Source organism: Clarias gariepinus, chromosome 7, assembly GCF_024256425.1.
Source record: "Clarias gariepinus isolate MV-2021 ecotype Netherlands chromosome 7, CGAR_prim_01v2, whole genome shotgun sequence".
NCBI lineage: Eukaryota > Metazoa > Chordata > Actinopteri > Siluriformes > Clariidae > Clarias > Clarias gariepinus.
The window spans coordinates 39,176,598-39,196,568 of NC_071106.1; the positions used below are offsets into that span (position 1 = coordinate 39,176,598).

Genomic DNA, 19,971 nt, shown 5'->3' on the forward strand with positions numbered 1-19,971 from the left:
CAGCCAGACTCAGCTATTAAGGTGAGGTTGTGGAGGACACTTTCATGTCACCACGGCAAGCCTGAGCACAGCAACTAGGTAAGTTATACTGCATCAGCAAGGTCTCTCCCAGGCCACGATTTCAAAGCAGTTTGGGGTTTCAGGATGTGCTGTTCAAGCTGTTTTAAAGAAGCACAAAGAAATGTGTGACGATGAGGACCGTTGTCACCGTTGAGTTCGGCCAAATAAACTCAGTGCTGCAGATGAAAGACGCCTGCTTCCCTTTAAGATTAAATGTCCAGCAGTGACATCAGCAAAGAACTGATGGACATCACTGGGTCCCAGGTACAACCGTCTAGTGTCCGGAGATGTCTGACCAGAAGTAGTCTTCTAATGATAGGAGAATTGTGGCCTAAAAGCCAAACCTCCAATGTGGAGACAAGGCTAAGCAACTATAGGAACTGGGTGAAGATTCTCTTGACTGATGAGTCAAAATGTGAAATATTTGGCTGTAGCAGGAGGAAAATTGTTTATAGACAATAATAAAAGTCTGGAGGCAACCCTGAAGCACAGTGGAGGTTCCATGCAAGTTGTTGGTCTTTTAGCTGCTCCTGGCAAGGGGTCACCACAGCGGACCATTCAATCTGCACACAAGCTTGTGCCAGATGCCCCAGGTATGCCCTTCCTGATGCATCCCACCCCATTTATCCGGGCTTAGGACCAGCACTTCATCCAGTGGCTGGAGTTTGGCCTTTGAGTGGGAATCGAACCTGGCCCTTATGAATAACAGGCAAGAAACCAACCACTGAGCCACCAACACCCCTGAATGTTCTGTGCAAGTGTTTGGCTGCATTTCTGCAAATGGAGTTGGAGATTTGATTAGGATTAATGAGTATCCTCGGTGTTGATAAATACTGGCAGATACTTCATCCATCATCCGGCACCATCATGCGGTACCATCAGGGAGGCGCCTGATGGGCCCCAAATTTATTCTGCAGCAGGACAACGATCTCAAACCTACAGCCAATGTCATTAAGCTCTATCTTTAGTGTAGAGAAGAACACAAAGTGATGGTCTGTCCCCCCTAGAGCTCTGATCTCAACATCATCGAGTCTGCCTGGGATTACATGAAGAGACAGAAGGATTTGAGGCGGCCAACATCCACAGGAGATCTGTTCTTAGTTCCTCAAGATGTTTGGAACAAGCTACCTGCAGAGTTCATTTAAAAACTTTGTGTAAGTGAACTTAGAAGGATGGATGGCAGTTCTGGTTTTGCAGGCAAGGGTTGGTTACATCAAACACATGACCTGAATCAGATTTCTCTCCTGTTCATTTACTCTCTTATGAAAAAAATAACTGTTAACATTTGTGTTTTTGAAATGTGTTTTTACTTTACAGCACTTTATCAGCATTTTCACACCTAATTAATAATCTTTTATTCTAACCTGAATTATAACGGTCTTTCGTAGATTTTTACTTTATTATATGAACTTTTTTTCTTAAAAAAAAAAAAACTTTGCATTTTACTGCTTCTCTTTCAAACAAGAAAATATTTGTTACCAAAAAGTAATAAATAAATAATAAATAAATTACATTTTATTTTAAAATAATTACATATACTTTTTTTAATTGAATAATAAATTAATCAATAATCAGGCGGTGTAGTGTCTAGCACTGTCGTCTTGCACCTCCAGGGTCCGGGTTTGATTCCCGGCTCTGTGTTCATGAAGTTCGCATGTTCTTCCCGTGCTTGGTGGGTTTCCTCCAGGTACTCAGGTTTCCTCCCACAGTCCAAACACATATTGACTGGCCATCACTGTGGAGCTTATCCACTGGGCTGCACAAAGTATTGGCACCCCTCTACTACAGTACATCCAAATACAGGGCATAGACGCTTTGCCGCCTATTTCGGGTCGTGTCCCTAAGGTTGGGGCCTTTATGATCAAACTCTGAAAAAGTTTGGACGGCGTTCTGACTGAGCTACCATTGGGATGTCATGGTGTCGTTGCCACGGCAATGAAGTTCCCACAGCGCCCTCTTCAGGCTGGTGCTATGAGCATGGTAGGTCCATGTCACCTTGTAGAACACATTAACTTCATATTACGTTCTTCTGGTGTTTACCATGTTTATGGCGCACATGCAGCAGGTTATCGGTGTGTCGGTGTTACCTTCAGAGAATTTAATATAAATACTGGACACAATGATAACGTATGCTTAGTCACATCATGATAGACGCGTTGAGAACCGAAGCCGCTAGGAAGTAAGATGAGCTTGATTAATGCACATTTGTTTCTTCCCATTTTTGCACCGCTCCCGCTGCGTTCTTCAATATTTTTAGTGCACAGTGGGAACTTCATGGTCTTTGTCGGAGTGTGACGCTGCTTTTAACTGCTGAAAATGCAGGAAACCAGTGTGTGTGTGCGTGTATGTGTGTGTGTGTGATTTGTTAATTATACTAATTTACCATTGTATTTTTGACTAAATTTTTTCTATTACCTCTGCATTTTCCCTACTGTTTTACTCTTTAAAACTTTTTCAGAAAGATTTCATTCTAGCACAAGGAGTCATTAATTCTAAAAAAAAAATAAACACCACACATGATCTTTCCCTGTAAAATCTTTATTTATATTTTTTATGTTATAATAATAAGTATGGCGTGTGAAAGATACCAAAGGAAGAACACATATACTTATTTACACACACGTTTGTTACATAATGAAGACGATGAAGCGATGTGCTTTTTTTTTGTTTGTTTCGGATCTGGAGATCTGCCCTGCTGGAATGTGTTCAGTACTCACGCTACGATTTTACACTTTGAAAGAACGTCATGTCTTTTTTTTTTTTGTTCTTTTCCATGTCGTGACAGTTTTCCTGATTTTTTTGCGACATTACGGTGACTGATGATTCCTGCGACTCCGGCGGCAGCAGCGCTCGTCACGCCGCATCCCGATTTTTTGTCTTTTCCATGTCATGAAAGTTTTGTTTCTTCTTCTTCTGCTCACTGGAACTGATGGATGAAGCGACGTAAGCTGGTTAGATTCAAACAGGATAACGAACTTAAATTGTTTTTTTTCCTTCATTTTAATGAGTTTCCTTTGAGTTCATTTAGGATTCTGGATGACACTGAACCCTCGCTGTATTAGCTAAGGAGCAAAAAACTAATAATGTTTCGTTCTTACAAGCTGGTTTGGTGAACAGTGTGTTAACTAGAGGTGCCACCGAAGGACGACATTCTTCTAGCTGGAAAACGCAGCGATGATGCCACATCAACAAATAAAAGTAAAGAACAAAAGAAACTTTTCTTTTTTTTTGTTTGTTTGTTTTTTTTACAAATAAAAAGTGTCCTAAAAAAGGTTTCGGGTCCATTTCGGCCCTCTAGGCGTAGAAGGTGTCGACTTTTACAGCCTGGCAGAACATAGTCATGGAGAACACCAGGCCCAAGATCTGAAAACACACACACACAAACACACAGGTCACTGAGGGACGAGTCACTAATCCGGTATTGATCAAAATCATTGATGTCGTCGTTACATAATAATGAGGTTTAAGCGCTAAGTACCTGTGTTAGAGCCGTGCACAGAGCGAAAATCCAAAGAGCCACGAGGTTCTCCTGCAGCCAGCTCTTCACTCGCTCGTAACACGGCTGTGAACAGACACACACACACACACACGTTTAACAAAACCACGTTTATTTAAACTCACAGATCTATGTTCAGTACGCTTGCGTTTCTATGGCAACAACTCATTCACATGGACTTCACATAAAAGGATTTTTAGAAAATTGTTTATTATAGTGAGGGAGAAATGTGTTTATGTAACTTTTATAGAAGGAGTCTCCAGTGTCAGAGGAGCTTTAACACTTTAAAGTTTTCGCTTAGTGATATGGCAAGCTGCTTTTTTTTTTTGCCTTAATAACTTTAAAGGAATTTTTTAAAGTGGTTTGTCTTAAATTAAAATCGAGGTGGATGTAAGTACATTACAAAGGTCTCGATTGTTATAAACAGCAACACTACCCAGAATGATCCATAGGGATAATCCGAACTATGCTAGGTCTCAGAAAGGAAAAGAGTACCTTCAGTTTGTACTAAAAACAGCGTAACTCGATTTAGCTCAGCGCGGCTGCACAAGCTTCATGTGGGTCTCTTTGGGCCCAAGTGCTTACATTGTAGTCGCGCTTAAGGTGACAAAACTTTTATAACATTTATAACCATTTAAACACATTGTAAAGTACTTACATACGCCTCAATTTAGATTAACACAGAGTTTAATATAGTTCAATCCAAACTATCCCTCTATTGGAGGAAAAAAGAAAAGAAAACAAACAAGTTTTCAGGGATGAGTGTTTATTGCTGCTATAATGTACTGTAAGATCACAGGAAGGGAAAACATGATGTGAAAATATGACACGTCGTTCTTCAATAGGTTGAAATGTTCAGTGAGAGATCGTTAGGTGTGCTGTGGGACATTATCTAATTACACTGAAATAGTCTAAAAAAAGATTATTTAGTTACTGGAAATAATTTGTCATTATTGAGTGGCCAGGATGTTGTATCTCACAGAGTTATGGAAATACTCCTCCACGTCAGCAGTGAAACATTATTTGAATAGAAAATATGGGCCCCGGATGAAGCCCCTAGTGTGAGTAGGGGTCAAAATAAAGTAAATGGTGAGCTCGCGGCAACCAGATTCATTTTACTAGCATCCTGACTGCACCGAGTCCATTACTCATGTTTCACACTGTGTAAGTATAAACAAACTCACTCATTCACTCACTCATCTTCTATACCGCTTTATCCTGTATTCAGGGTCGCAGGGAATTGGAGCCTATCCCAGGAGGCTTAGGGCATGAGGCAAGGTACACCTGGACAGGGTGCCAATCCATCGCAGGGCACACACACATACACACACTCATTCACACACTATGGGCAAATTGGTAACGCCAATTAGCCTAATCTACATGTCTTTGGCCTGTGGGAGGAAACCGGACTACCCGGAGGAAACCCACCAAACATGGGGAGAACATGCAAACTCCACGCACACAGAGACGGGAATCGAGTCTGGCTGGGAATCAAACCCGGACCCTGGAGGTGCAAGGCGACAGTGCTACACCACGTACCGCCGTAGTATAAACAAACTGAGAAATTTAATTGTTATTATACACACTCCTAAACAAAATCTTAAGGCCAGGGAAAATATCACAAGTATTCAGACTTCTCACTGGTGGATCGTAACCAGGTTGTAAGAACTCCTTCAAAATGGCAAAAGAAGGAACAGGAGACAAATAATTGAGAGAAGACCATTTATTGAAAACTGCATTTAAACTCAAACAGGCTGATGACCGTTAAAAAGTTTAAGACCATAGTCTTTAAAGTTTATGTAAAAATCTGTGTAAAAATATGTCTTTAATGTCATCGTCCTTCAGACAGTCACGCTGTCATGATCTCTTGATGGCAAAAGCAAAAGGGCTTTCTGTTTTTGAACGTGGCAGGATCGCTGAGCTGCACAAGCAATGACTCCCACAATGCGCCATTGCTGCCGAGGTTGGACGCAGTGAGACAGGCATTTTACATTTCTTCAAAGATCCTGAGAGTTATGGGACAAAAAATAGAGTGTTAGACCCAAATTAGGGCCTTTACTGATTGCCTTTACAGCCCAATAACCATAAGACGGCATCTGCTAGAGAAGGGCTTAAAGAACAAAAAACATCTTTGAAAGCCACTTCTCCTCAGATTACCAGATTGGAATCTGAAAGGGAAGCACCAAACATGGGACATTAAAAGATGTTTAAAAAAGTTTAATTCTTAAACAAGAAAAAAAATGTATTTGGATGGTCCTGATGTTTTCCAGCGATACTGGCCTGACCAGGATGTCCCACTGGAGATGTTCTTTTCAGCAGCACAGTGTAAGCGTAGGAGGCTCCATCATGATCTTGGGTACTTTTTCCTTCGACAGGAAAATGAGGCTTCAGGTTGTGCAGGGGCATTAAACCGTGGGTGGCCATGTGGACATGTAGCAGGAGGCTTCCCTCTTGACTGAGGACCCTCGTATTTCTGGTCATAAGTGGGTTTTTAACAGGACAATGTTCCAGTTCACAACAACTGCCTGACGAAGGACTTCTTTCAGGACAGTAATGTTGCACTTCTAGACCATCCTGCATGTTCCCCTGAACTAAAGCAGCTTGAGAATGTTTGACGATGGATGTCAAGGCAAACGGACGTCACATTCAGACAGAACAGAATAAAAGGATAAAATGTACATCTCAGAGATGACCTCAGCGGTAAACCGGAACATTAAACACTTTGTTCTCTTCCCTGCACAATAATCTCAATGTGTCACAGCGGCAAGGAATCGATGATTAGTGATGTCCTGAATAATGAGTATAAATTTGGTGTACAGCGGTACCTCCGCATGTGAATTTAATCCGCTCCAGAGGCAAGTTCTTAAGATGAAATGTCGTATTATTAAACACACCTTCACTCTCACTTACTTACTTATCTTCTATACTCCTTTATCCTGTATTCAGGGTCGCAGGGGCGCTTAGGAAGCTTAGGGCACGAGGCAGGGTATGTATTGCATGTATTTTGACTGTGGGAGGAAACCGGAGTACCCGGAGGAAACCCACCCACCAACCACGGGGACAACATACAAACTCCATGCACACAGAGATGCGAATCGAGTCCGGCCGGGAATCGAACCCGGACCCTGGAGGTGCAAGTCGATAGTGCTAACCACTACACCGCCATACACACGTTCACCATAGCTCAAAATAATGTAAATGCAAATAATCTGTTCCAGCCGCCCCAAATATGACCAATATTACCGATTTCCAACACTATAATCATATTTATGTAAATGAAGTAAAATATGAAATAAATGGACATTAAACCTCACTTAAACTTAATTTATGATTCCGCTTGCTGCTGGCTGCTTTAAAAACCAATCTGAAAGAGGCTCCCTTTTCCCTTTTTTACAATCCTTTATAACATTTTTGGGACCCGCGGTGTTACGTCTTCACTTTCCACTGACGCAAACGTGTTTGAACGGCTCCTGGACCTACGCGCAACTTAGCCGGTGTTCTTAGCTCGGTTCTTTCGCTCGTATGCCGATGCAAATTTCTTGCTAAATTTCAGTTCTTAGGCGGGGCGTTTGTATGCCAAGGTACCACTGTAAGTATTAAATTTAATAACAGTATTTTGTGTTCCGTACATATGAGTCAGAAACATATTAAACCGGGCCGCGAGGTAATGAGCCGTACATTTACAGTACATTTTATCTTTAAATTACTGCACCAGAGCTAAACTAATAATCCTTACACTCTATAATAAATTAGTTATGGAACAGCGAGTGTATCAGGAGCATTAAAGCAGACACGCTTACATTTAATACAGAAGCTCAGACACGAAAAGTGATCTGTATTTTATATAAAAATGTTCGACATAATAACTTTATGCTGCTATGAGTTATTTACTCAAAAATACACAGAAGAGCTCTTTATTTTTTTCTATAATAAAACAAATCGGCATATAAAGTTCTCATTACATTGTGTGTGTGTGTGTGTGTGTGTGTGTGTGTGTGTGTAAACACACAATTCCTCTTTGAAGTTTAAAATAATGGTTCATTATTATTATTATTATTATTATTATTATTATTATATCATAATAAATAATTATAAATCACATGCAGTCAGACTTCTGATCTTCTCGCTGCTCTATCAACAGATTATTATGTGATAAATATTGAAATCTTTCCTGAACAGCATTCTTATAAACGATAAAGCAAATTTGATTTGAGATATTATGAAACATCGAGCGTGTCGTTGTTGTTACTCAGTTTTATCCAAACACGTCCTGATCACTTCATTGAATCCTCTAATGATAATAGCTCATGGAACGATCCGCCTGCCAGACTGACGGCCGAATAGACGAATAAATCAATAACAAATCTCATCAGCCCGAGCGAGAACGCCGATCCTCTCCTTCATGTCTTTTCTCAGCCACAGTGAGCATTAGCGCATTAGCATTTATTACTCAGTTTATCATCGGAGCGCTGCTACTAAACCCGCTGATTTCATATAAAAGCATGTAAAAGAAGCAGGGGGCGTTTTTTTTCTGCAATAACAGCTCCTGTTTCTGTATTTATTATTATTTTTTAACACATTTAGTTATAAATTCATTACATCAACAGACAGGAGAGGGAAAAAAAAGAGTTTTTTTTAGATGCTAATTTAGATGCAAAATAAATAAGGACAAAAACAAATAAAAAGTGCAGAATTCCAAGGATAATGTATTATTATTAATAAAACATCTTAGTGCAGCCGCTCTCAAACTGTAAAATCCTTTAAGCTCTGATCAACACATCAGACTAAAATAAATGAAGAATATCAAATTGTTGAAATCATATGACTTTTGAAAATATTTTATGAGAATTTTAAACCTTATCGCAAAATTAATTATAAAAAATGTTTTATGTATTTGGTAGATGCTGTCACGTTCTGTCGGGGTTGTCGGAGTGTGCGTGGCATAAATGCAGAGGCAAAGACGAGGAACTTGAGATAGTCTTTTTCATGATATCTTAAAGTAGAATCCAAAACAAAAGCTCTTCTTTTAAACTTTAATATCACCGTTGACTCTAAACATCACAACCATACATTTTACCACAACTAATGTTAGACAACTCACTGAACTTAAGTCAGGCTATTTATACAGATTGAACTAATGCATCATCAGGTGCATGCTCCCCTCACCTGACCGAGGTGCATTATGGGAAAGGAAGTCCAACTGAAACTAAACTGCAACAAAACATAAACATATGTTAAGGGGTTAACGCTTAAAGTACCCCCCTCCCTTAAAAAACGCTTCTCTGGAGCGCTAACGGAGGTCCAGGGCTCCCTCCCCAATGTTCCGTGTCCGGCCTCCTGACATCTGCCATCCTTGTCGAACAGAGGAGGAGGCGGAGGAGGAAGCACGTCGTCCTCTATGTTTAAGCACATAATTTGTAAGTTCACTTTTATTCATTTAATTGGAAAGATCGTTCCTTATCTACGGTGAGATCTGGAGCAGCAGAACACAGAGGCGCTGGAAGGGAAAACTTAAATAAGGGAAACGTTTACTCGACAGCCTGGCGACTTCCTTGAGTTCGGGAAATTTGTACTGAAATCTTAGATTATGACGCTGCTTTTGCAAAAATCCAGCAGTAGGAGATCAGGAGAGGTTAAAAGAAATGACAGGAGAGATATAAGTACGGTGGTGGAGATGGTGAAACCCAAAACATTTAGGATTTAAAAAGAAGAGCTGTTTGATGACGGGTTTTAGCACAAGTAAAGTACAATTTAAAAAATAGCAAATAACAACAAGCGCTACAAAAAATACCGGCCAAAGCAATGTGAAAATAGAAAAGGACAAAAGTCATTTATGAGCTAAGACGCACTTTACAGTAATATTTTTAGAAAACAATGAAACCCAGAGGTGACATTACAACATTAAGAGATGCGTGACATGAAGAACACACGCTGTGTGTTTGTCTGTGTGTGTATGTGTGCATGTGTGTGTGTGGGAAGCTGTTGTGTTGTTCCTATCTCTAACCTGAATTCTGAACTCAAATTGTTAAACCTTAAGGGCGCGAGGCCGTGGCTGGATGTTTGAAGGTTACAATTGCGTTGTTTTTAGGTTGTATTTAAAATGTTGTGTCTATGCTGCTCATACAACGTTATCTCAACGTCATTTTATCAGTCAGTCTTCCAGCACCAACGTTAGGGTTCCTGCTGAGAGACCTGCGCCGCGTCATCGTATATAAACGGTGACAATATTATGGTGATGACGTTTCCTGCAAGGACCCCAGCAGGAAACTCGGTTCTGTCGTCTCCAAAGCAGGAAGACTTTACCACTTTCTCGGCCCGTCTGAATTATTAACCGCGCTCGGATTCGACCCCATCGTGTGTGAGTGTGTGTGTGTTTTAGAGAAAAGTGCTGTAGGCTCTCATCTCTATACGCAAAGCTGGTCCTGGCTTCAGCTTTCTCGTCTCTGATCGTTCACTCCGCTCTCTGATGGACCGCGCATCAAACACTCAGGCTCGGCTTACATAAACATCTCCGGTGTGTGTGTATTGCCCTAATGTGACTTCATATGAGAAGAGCCCCTCCCCAGGTGGGCTTGTTATTCAGCTGATTTCTCTGGAGAGACGCAGTATGCTTTCATTCCCAGGTGTAGATTTTACTTTTTTTTATTAACTAAAGTAAATATATCTTAATGGAATGGCTTGTTTTTGGGCTAACACTATTTATAATTATTTTGCGGGCTGAGTTTGTTATTAAACGAAGGGTTTTTTATTTGTTTTATTCTTTTGTTTAAATTCCGGGTCATTTATGGACCGTGATTGGAAACAGAACAGCATGTTACGTTTTTAGTGAGTGGAACCCGCGGACATGAGGTTTGTGTTCAATGTGAAGTCAGTGTGAGCTGGTTTGGGAAACGCAGGAGAAATAAAGCTTCTCAGGGAACCTGCTGAGTCGAAATCAATATGAGACTGAGGCTGAGAATCTATAACTAAGTTCTTTTGTGTGTGTGTGTGTGTGTGTGTGTGTGTGTTAGCATTACATACAGCTGTCCACCACGTCCCCGGATTTTCCAGGCCACAGTTGTCGCTATATTCCAAGCAGCAGGAGTCGGGAACGCGGGTGGTGTTGTAGACGTCGAACCAGTCGGTGTGATTGGTGACGCCACAGCAGCGAAACTACAAGAGAATGTAATTGAGAGCAACCATTACATCACATTATAACACAAGGGTCATGTCAGAAGTATTCAGTTCATTCTCTTTTTATCCTTAGTTCATGTTCCGTCACAATCACATCTGTCCGATCCTGTCACCACAGGGAGTGTCTCATTACATCCAGCGCAATTCTGTCTCGAACCAATCACATCCATGATTCATTCACCCTAATCAGCAGCAGATCTTCATCTCCAGCGCATCTTTTATTCACCAGCGTCTCAGCAGTGCCGTGTTTGCAGCCCTACACGCAGTAAACTCACGTTAACAATATGTCCTGTTTACGATTTTCCGATCATACCTCTTGACCTATCTATAAAATATCTATTTCTATGCAAATGGATGAATAAATTCCACATTTCTGTTTGCAGATCCTCATCTTAAACTTTAGCATTTCTTCAGCACATTGGGATAAAAACAATATGATACTGATGGGATATGTTCGGATCAGGTCCAGTGTCAACGTTCATTATCATTTTATATTGTTTTGATTAATTGTTACCATGGAAACAAACTCATGGCTCCTTGGTGGAGCAACAGTGCGTGGCATTTGCCTTATGGATCAGAGATCGCTGGTTGTTGCCGCCTTATGGGGGAGGGGGGCTTGGTGGGCAAACGCTTTAACCTGTCAATCACAGTGACATTAGACTGTGGGCTGCTTATGTGTGTGGAAGAGGGCAGATAGTGCTTTTCTGCTTTCCTCTCAGTGTATTGCTAGAACAGATTGGACTACAGATATATTGTATGAAGTAGATCAGATCAAATAAAAAATCTAAAATTGAGTAGATCAGACCACATACATCTTATATAGAGTAGATCAGATCACACATATATTCTGTTCTATACCTATATATCTGTTGTGAGATCTTCTATAAAGTAGATAAGACTACAGAGTATATAAAACAAATAATATCCTATATAAAATATATATGTTCACATAAATCTTATAGAGAGAATATCAGACAGCTGATACATAGAATAGATTAGATCAGAAATATACAGAGTAAATCAGACCCCATATATATTATATAGAGTAAATTAGACCACCGGGGTCAACAGAGTAGATCATGCCACAGACATCTTAAATTTAATAGATCAGACCACAGATATCTTACACAGAGTAGACCAGACTACAGATACCCTAAAAAAGATTAAATCAGACCACTTATATTCTATAGAGTAGATAAGATATCCTGTACAGAGAACAACAGACAAAATATATCTTATATAGAGTATAACTAATATATACAACTAATAGATCTGACTACAGATATCGGTAGAGTAGATCAGACCACCAAAAACTTTAATAGAGTAGATCAAACCACAGATATCTTATATAGAGTAGATCAGACCACAGATATCCCATCTAGAGTAGATCAGACCACAGATATCTTATATAGAGTAGATCAGACCACAGATATCCCATCTAGAGTAGATCAGACCACAGATATCTTATATAGAGTAGATCAGACCACAGATATCCCATATAGAGTAGATCAGACCACAGATATCTCGTATAAAGTAGATCAGACCACAGATATCCCATCGAGAGTAGATCAGACCACAGATATCCCATCGAGAGTAGATCAGACCACAGATATCTTATATAGAGTAGATCAGACCACAGATATCCCATCGAGAGTAGATCAGACCACAGATATCCCATCGAGAGTAGATCAGACCACAGATATCTTATATAGAGTAGATCAGACCACAGATATCTCGTATAAAGTAGATCAGACCACAGATATCCCATCGAGAGTAGATCAGACCACAGATATCCCATCGAGAGTAGATCAGACCACAGATATCTTATATAGAGTAGATCAGACCACAGATATCTCGTATAAAGTAGATCAGACCACAGATATCCCATCGAGAGTAGATCAGACCACAGATATCTTATATAGAGTAGATCAGACCACAGATATCGCATCGAGAGTAGATCAGACCACACCAGTAATAAAAGCAATGTTCGATATGGTTCTGATACAGCAGTAATCTACTCATTACGTGGTGTGATATAAGAATTCGAGGGAACTCTCTCACACTAATAAACACGAGTTAAACGTCAATTAAATGGTAAAATGGTGTCGAGGCATCACTACAACAACAAACATATTTTTCAAAGCGTCTAAATTAGAATTATTTACCAAAAAATAGATTAATCCATACTGTAAATCTTATTAGTCTTAGTTTAGCAGTAATGAATGTAATTACTCCATGGTTGCCGCACTAACTCATATTGACAAGTCCTTCATTTAATTTATAAAGGAAACAACAATCACAACCATTCTGATGGAACAGAGTCAGTATTGTTAAGTTCCCGAGGTCATTGCAGGGTCCTGAGTTTTAAATTAAATATCTGCATATTAACAGTTATATGTTTGTGGAGTATCAACTGTACAACATCCTGCTATTAAAGAACATTAATTATCTCTTTTGAATCAATCAGGATCCATGATTTAACCCCACTGTGGTGTAAATGCTGTTAAAACTCTACAAAAATCAGGACGCTCAGCAGACTTTTAGACACAATTAGCATTTTTTTCTCTGTATGAATGGAGTCCTCACACACACACACAGATTCAGATCTGCATTGTGTTTCTTTATTCCTGTGGATATAAAATGAATAAAGCAGCAGTCTCTCTCTCTCTCTCTCTCTCTCTCTCTCTCTTCCCCTTTATGCCTCTCATTCTCATTATCGTGCCATAATTTCACGCCGAACTCGTCCATGACAGGTCATTAGGTTGAACAAGTTCTACGCTGTAGTCTGCAGTCTGTACACGTCGACTGTCGACATCTGCTCCAGCGCTAAACCTGATCAAAGTTCATCCCATGATGTTCAGGAAGGAGAGCAGAACGCTTTTATTCCATTTTATTTCCTTTCTGCAGGTAACGAGTGTCGGCCCATTCCTCTGGTTTAGGAGACGCATTAGAGAGCGTCACGAGCTAAACGGGAAAGGATTTATGTACTGAAAATATTGATTCACAAAATTCACACAATGAGCTATTTTAATAAATATAAATTAATTTAAATAACTAAATATATAAACTATTTTTCCTTTTAACCAAACAAACCACTGTTACCTATAAATTTTTTTTTAGATATTTTAGATTTTCATTTGGTTTAAATGTCATTTTATTTTAAGGTAAACAGTTAAATTACAATTTTTGGGGCTGAAATTTATTAATCATTTTATTTTTATTATTTTTAGGCTACTGTTCATCATTTGTGTTACCAAGCGAGTTTTTTTTTTTTTGGCTAAAATACATTTTATATAAAATAAATCAGCAATTTTTCATTTGTTTGGTTGCATTAAACTGAATTTATTTGCAAATAAAGAAAATATTAAGATATAAATACTAACATATGTTTGTAAATTCTATTCATGTTTGTTTGTAAACCAAATTTTAATTCTTTCTTATTAATAAATTATTAAATAAAAATGTATATATATATATATATATATATATATATATATATATATATATATATATATATATATATATATATATTATAAACCTGCTTATTTAAAAAAAAAAAAAGATCTCTCTTAAAAACAGAATTTGGCTGCGCTGCCATTCAAGAGTTTTAATTTTCTTCATTCTCATAATTTATCTTCATGTTTTGACAGAACAGTTAATCAAACCCCTGTACCACTATAATCAATATATCTTCTACATAACTTCCTATACTGCGCTGATCATGTCGTGTTGATTATAGTAACAAAATCAGATCCTGGCATCTTGGCGCTTTTTTTATTATATCGCTCAGCTCTCATCTTTAGTCGTTTAACAACTTTAACTTCCCTACGTTTGTTCCTGATTGTAGTAAATCCCTGACCAGCGTGTGATCCGCGCTGAACTACACGTCTGTGATTTCAGGTTGCTTACGTCGGTCTGGACGATGCTCCAGGCGTTGGTCAGGCCGATGTTCCCCTCTGTGCCAAACAGCTGCAGGCCTTTTTTCAGGTCGCTCTGAGCGTAGCGGTCAATCTGTGGAAAAAAAAAAAACTAAATTATATGTGTCATAAAGTTTGGAAGAATTCCGAAAGAGCTTAAATCAGAGCTGGGTGTGAAAGCAGCGCACACACACACAAACACACACACAGTTTTACACACAGTTCACACTTCCTTCTCCTAAATCACAAAAGCTGTAATTTTGGGGAGCTAAAGCTGTTTTTATTTCTGTTCCCTGAGCAGGAGTTCTGCAACTCGCTTTAAATTAACGGTGCTGAAGATTTTTAGAATAAAGTTTTTTACTACATCGTTTTTCCCCTTTCCTACAATCTAACCTTTCACATGTTAACTCCATTTTACAGCTGGGTGTTAATATTATATATATTATACATTTAATAATTTTTTTTTAGCTTATACATGGGCTTTTTTCAGGTATCTATTTACTAATGATTTATTATTAATAGATTATTATTGCTTATTAGCTCCTGGTGTCAGGTCTGTTATAGCAGCTATAAACATCTCCAGCGTTCCATCACCAGCCTGTTGCAGCTTGTTACTGAAGATGTGGGAAAGGTGTGTCTCCTCTGACACCGGAGACTCCTTCCACTAATGTTACAGAAACACATTTCTCTTTTTCGGGAGACAGATTCATCCTATGAACGATTACATGTGGTTTACGCGTCATGAAAAAACAGGCGTGTTAACTTGCTTTGAACCCATTTGGGATTTGCTGAAACTAATCAACACTTCTGGACATTTAGAAGAAAGACTTCAGTGAGAGAGAAGTGGAACATGGAGTCAGGTTTCTGTCAGTCAGAGTGATGAGAGGAGACGCGGCGCTGATGGAGCTGAAGGCAGCGAGCTGAGTGAAGACGGAGAGACAGATCAGGGAATATGACACCCGGGTGACAACAGAGCGCCTCGACTGATCACTCTCTTTCTTCTCTCTCTCTCTCTCTCTCTCTCTCTCTCTCTCACACACACACACACGACTCTGACCTACATTACAAAGCAGCTTGCAGTAAGTGTCCGTTTATTTTACCAGCTAACTGCAGCCACAGAATCGAGTCGCATAAGGACAAAGTCTCATGTAGAAAACACAAGTGTTAAAGATTTATTAGCTTTGGATTTGATCTCAAATTATTACAATAAATGTCAGATTTAAACAATAAGCAAAATAATTTGTATAAACATGACAAATTCCTTAACAAATATTTCTATTTTATTGATCTACTGGAAGTTATTTTTAATACTTTTAAACACGTAAATCTTAAGTCGCTTCAAAATTACGGATAATAATGTCTCATTTGAAAAACAACTGAAATCATGCAGCGTGACGTCTCTGAGTCTCCTCCTTTTCCAAACTCGCTGTTTCAGTGTCTGCAGCTTTAAATGTAAATGAGTTACCCCCACCTGTTAGTTAATTTTTCTAGCCAATTAAAATGCAAAAAATGGACTATTATTATTATTATTATTATTATTATTATTATTATTATTATTATTATTATTATTATTATTATTATTATTATTATTATTACTATTAATACCATAGCATCACTGTGGATTTTTAAACTATATAACATTATATTCTAGCAGTGACAGGAGTGCAGGTGTATATGAATGTGCTAGTTTTTATACATATGCTAGTGTTTCCATAGCAACAGCTCATTTTACAGCTTTCATTTTTACACTTATAAATACATTTTTAATAAATATTAATATTGTGATATGGTGAAGTTCTCTCTAAGGAGACACTTATGGAAGGAGTCTCCAGTATCAGTGGAGTTTAAGGTCAGGCATTTTTTTGCAGTGGTGTAAGAGGAATAAAACACACTCAGGGCCGAGGTGTTAGAGATCAGTTACAGGAAGTCCAGACGTTTCGTCACACCACCCTGTCGCTGATTGTTTTATTTTTACAACGCAACTATTTCACACTTTTGAATTGCCTTATAATCAATATATCTTTGTCTTTCTATACACTTCACACTGAGAGACTGCTTTAATCTAAATGCAGATTAGAGGAATATGTTCAGTAAAGCACAGAAATGTTTAATTTCCCAGAAGATCCTATAAAGCAGATTGTTTAGGTTTTCTGTTACAGTGCAATCTTGGCTACTTGTGATTACACGACCATCTGGATTTACAGCCGAGCTCGTGTATAACCGAGGCATTTGGCTTCATTACTGATTACGACGGATCGTTAAACATCCATTTATTGTCTTAAAAATAAGTCATGCACGTTGTCGCTGAAACAAAGATCATTAATGTGAGTTTTCACCAAGACTCTTATCCACGTAAGGCAAAGTCACGAAACCTAAAAATAATGCCTTTTATGTGTTTTGCTGAATTTTTAATGCATGTGTCAGTGTGAGAAGAAAACAATTAGCTAAGAGAAGCCAGAGAAAGGTCATTCTGCCCTGTGGCTCAGATTAAAAAAGAAGGAAGATGTAACACGCGGTCAGTCCTCGCTTGTAAACCGGAGCTCGTTAATCCCAGACGTGGATGATCATGTGGAGGGTTTGTGAGCACACAAGCAAGAAAATGAAGCTACAATAATACGAGTTTCTGCACAGGGGAGGGCGATATGACCAAAACGCTGCATCGTTCCTCTTGTGTCTCGTAATTTTATAGGTTAACTAGCACTTTTTAGAAATACAAAGTAGTATTAAGATTATCTCGTTACAGAGGCACCTGCAAAGGGTGGGAAATATTAGGCAGAAAGTGAATAGTTAGATTATCTGACTGTGTCTAACCATGAGGATATAGATGTCTGGAGCAGAGCAAATCCAAAACAACAGTAATGTGTGGTGTAGCTGGTGTGAAGGGATTCGTACTAACCAAAAGCACTCCTGGGAAGGAGAACCAGTGAACAGGTGACAGGGTCATGGGGTGAATATACAAAGATCTTTAGTAATTAAATAAAATGTACAAAAAAGACTGAAGTTATAAATGTGTTTTATATATTTAACATTTTTAGCAGTTAGTTCCACTAATTGGATTAAATGGATCCCTGGATTAGACTTGTTTCTTCACAGATATATTTTTTGGATAAAGAAATAAGAATTTGGAGGCAGAGTCAACACCTTTACCCTCACCTTTACGGAGTCTGGTCCCACGTAAGAGCTACTGTTGAAAATGTAACCGCTGGTTCTGATGGAACAGAGACGGAAAACACGGTGTATCTCAGTTTATTACAGCCTACCCGTTTCCTCCACCACAAGCTCCTACAGTGGGCTTGTGAGCATCAGAACTGCAGCACAGATCAATGGAAGAAGGAGGTCTGGTCGGATGAATCACGTTTTATTTTACATCACGTGGATGGCCGTGTGTGTGTTTTGCTTCCCTAAGAAAGAGACGGCACCAGAATGCACTATGGGAGAAAGGCGAGCAGGCAGAGGCAGTGTGGTGATGTTTTGCTGGGAAATATCGAGTCCTGCTGTTTTTTTGACACAAACCACTCATCTAAACACTGTTACAGACCGTCTACTGTATAATAGGGATGATGTTCCCTGATGGCAGGCCGCTCTTTCAGCAGGATGATGAGCCTGTGACACACTGCACACACACGTACTGTTGGAACATGACGAAGAGTTTGAGGTGTTGACACCAAATTCTTATTTCTCAATCCAAAAACATTCTGTAGGATGTTCTGGAGAAACAAGTCTGATCCAGGGATCCATTTGATCCAATTAGTGGAACTGCTGGAAATGTTAAAACACAACTTCATAACTTCAATCTTTTGTAAATTTTGATTAATTACTAAAGATCTACTAAATGTACACAACTGCACAGATTTCAGTGTTTAAAAATATAAGATTTCTGTTAACATTACAGTTTTCTTTCTAAATATATATTTCCAGTAACAGAGGGGGAGTCCTAATAAATTTTTAAAGCATGTAGAGGATTGATGAACCAGTCTGTGATCATAAAATAAAACGTTACATAAATGCATTTGGAGAACGTGTGAGCGTGCCGGCCTGGCCGTACTGTTCTTCGTTCCCGGGTCTTTAGAAGTCAGTTACGGTGAGTAACAATGTTCACAGAAGAACAGAAAGATGAAGATAAAGGTGTGTGTCATCAGATTTCAGGGCACAGCGTGTTATTACTGTACTATATCTAAGAATATGAACGGTCCCAGATCTGAGTCCTGAGGAACCCCTGCAGTGAGCCTGTGAAGTGAAACTAAACCTCTCCAGGCTATATCCTGAGATCGATGCTGTAGATGATAAACGGGTCTGTGTGAAGCTCCAGATGCTTCTGTCAGCAAAAGACCAAATGAGAATCAGGTGATTTACAGGATTAAAGGATACGCAGGTCATGACGGATGAAGAGTAAAACTGTGACGAGGGCCTGGGAGTATGGGACGTCATTTTCTTAAAATAATTGTCGAATTTAAAGTGTTCAATCTTCATAAGATTTCATCAGTATGTTTTGCTGATAAAGTTGCATAAGAGAAATAAAATGATTTAGAAACATGTAGTGTAAATTGTCGATAAAAAAATCATTATTGATTTAAATATTTATAATAAACTAATATAAAATTAATAAAGCAAATTAAACCAATATGAAGGACACAAGGATCAAAGCAATGTTTTTATGGAAATAAGATACATAATATCAGATTATTAAAATAATCTAAACAATAACATTTAGATACCCATTGGTTTTATATGCGTTTCTGATTAAACACGATATCTCAGGTTTAAACAATTCAATCAAAATAATTATTTTTACCTATAACAAGGGAAATAAAAAGTTTTCACTCTATCCAGGTTCAGATCTGATATTAAGATCCATCTCAGATAATCTGATTACACGCAGACAGAGGAGATGGATCGGGTTCAAACCTGCCATTTTCCTGCGTCTGGAAACTTGTCTCAAGTGACCAGTTGATTAAATTTTGTAAAAAAATGTAGTCAAAATGAAGCTCTTTTGTTTTTTTGACACACGCCAACATGCTGCGTTTACTCTGTTACCCTGAACCTTCTGATGTAAATCTGTCTGTGAGCGTAACTGTAACAAGGACACATAATGTAATGGGATGTAATGTAATTACACTTCAGTGCGCCTGTTCTCTCAACATGTATTTATTTACTTTTACCCCAGTAGCTGAATTCCATATCGCTTTGCCTTTAGAACTGTTTCGATTCTTCATGGCAGAAATTCAACAAAGTGCTGGAAACACTCCTTAGAGAATTTCGCTCCATATTGATAAGACAGTCGCTGCAGATGTTTCCATTTTATGTCCATGACACAAGTCTCTTATT

General features: G+C 38.7%; 1 protein-coding gene across 2 annotated transcripts in view; it reads right to left on the reverse strand.

Moving 5' to 3' along the window:
• Positions 1-2,596: 2,596 nt before the first annotated feature.
• Positions 2,597-19,971, reverse strand: part of tspan4a (tetraspanin 4a) — a 150,487-nt gene continuing 133,112 nt past the window's right edge. For both annotated transcript variants that reach the window (XM_053499723.1, XM_053499721.1), the window contains 4 exons: positions 14,639-14,740; positions 10,577-10,708; positions 3,539-3,622; positions 2,597-3,423 (listed from right to left, as the gene is read on the reverse strand). In XM_053499723.1, the coding sequence (XP_053355698.1) occupies positions 3,355-3,423; positions 3,539-3,622; positions 10,577-10,708; positions 14,639-14,740 (387 nt within the window). In that variant the 3' untranslated portion in view covers positions 2,597-3,354. The remainder of the gene's footprint in view (positions 3,424-3,538; positions 3,623-10,576; positions 10,709-14,638; positions 14,741-19,971) is intronic.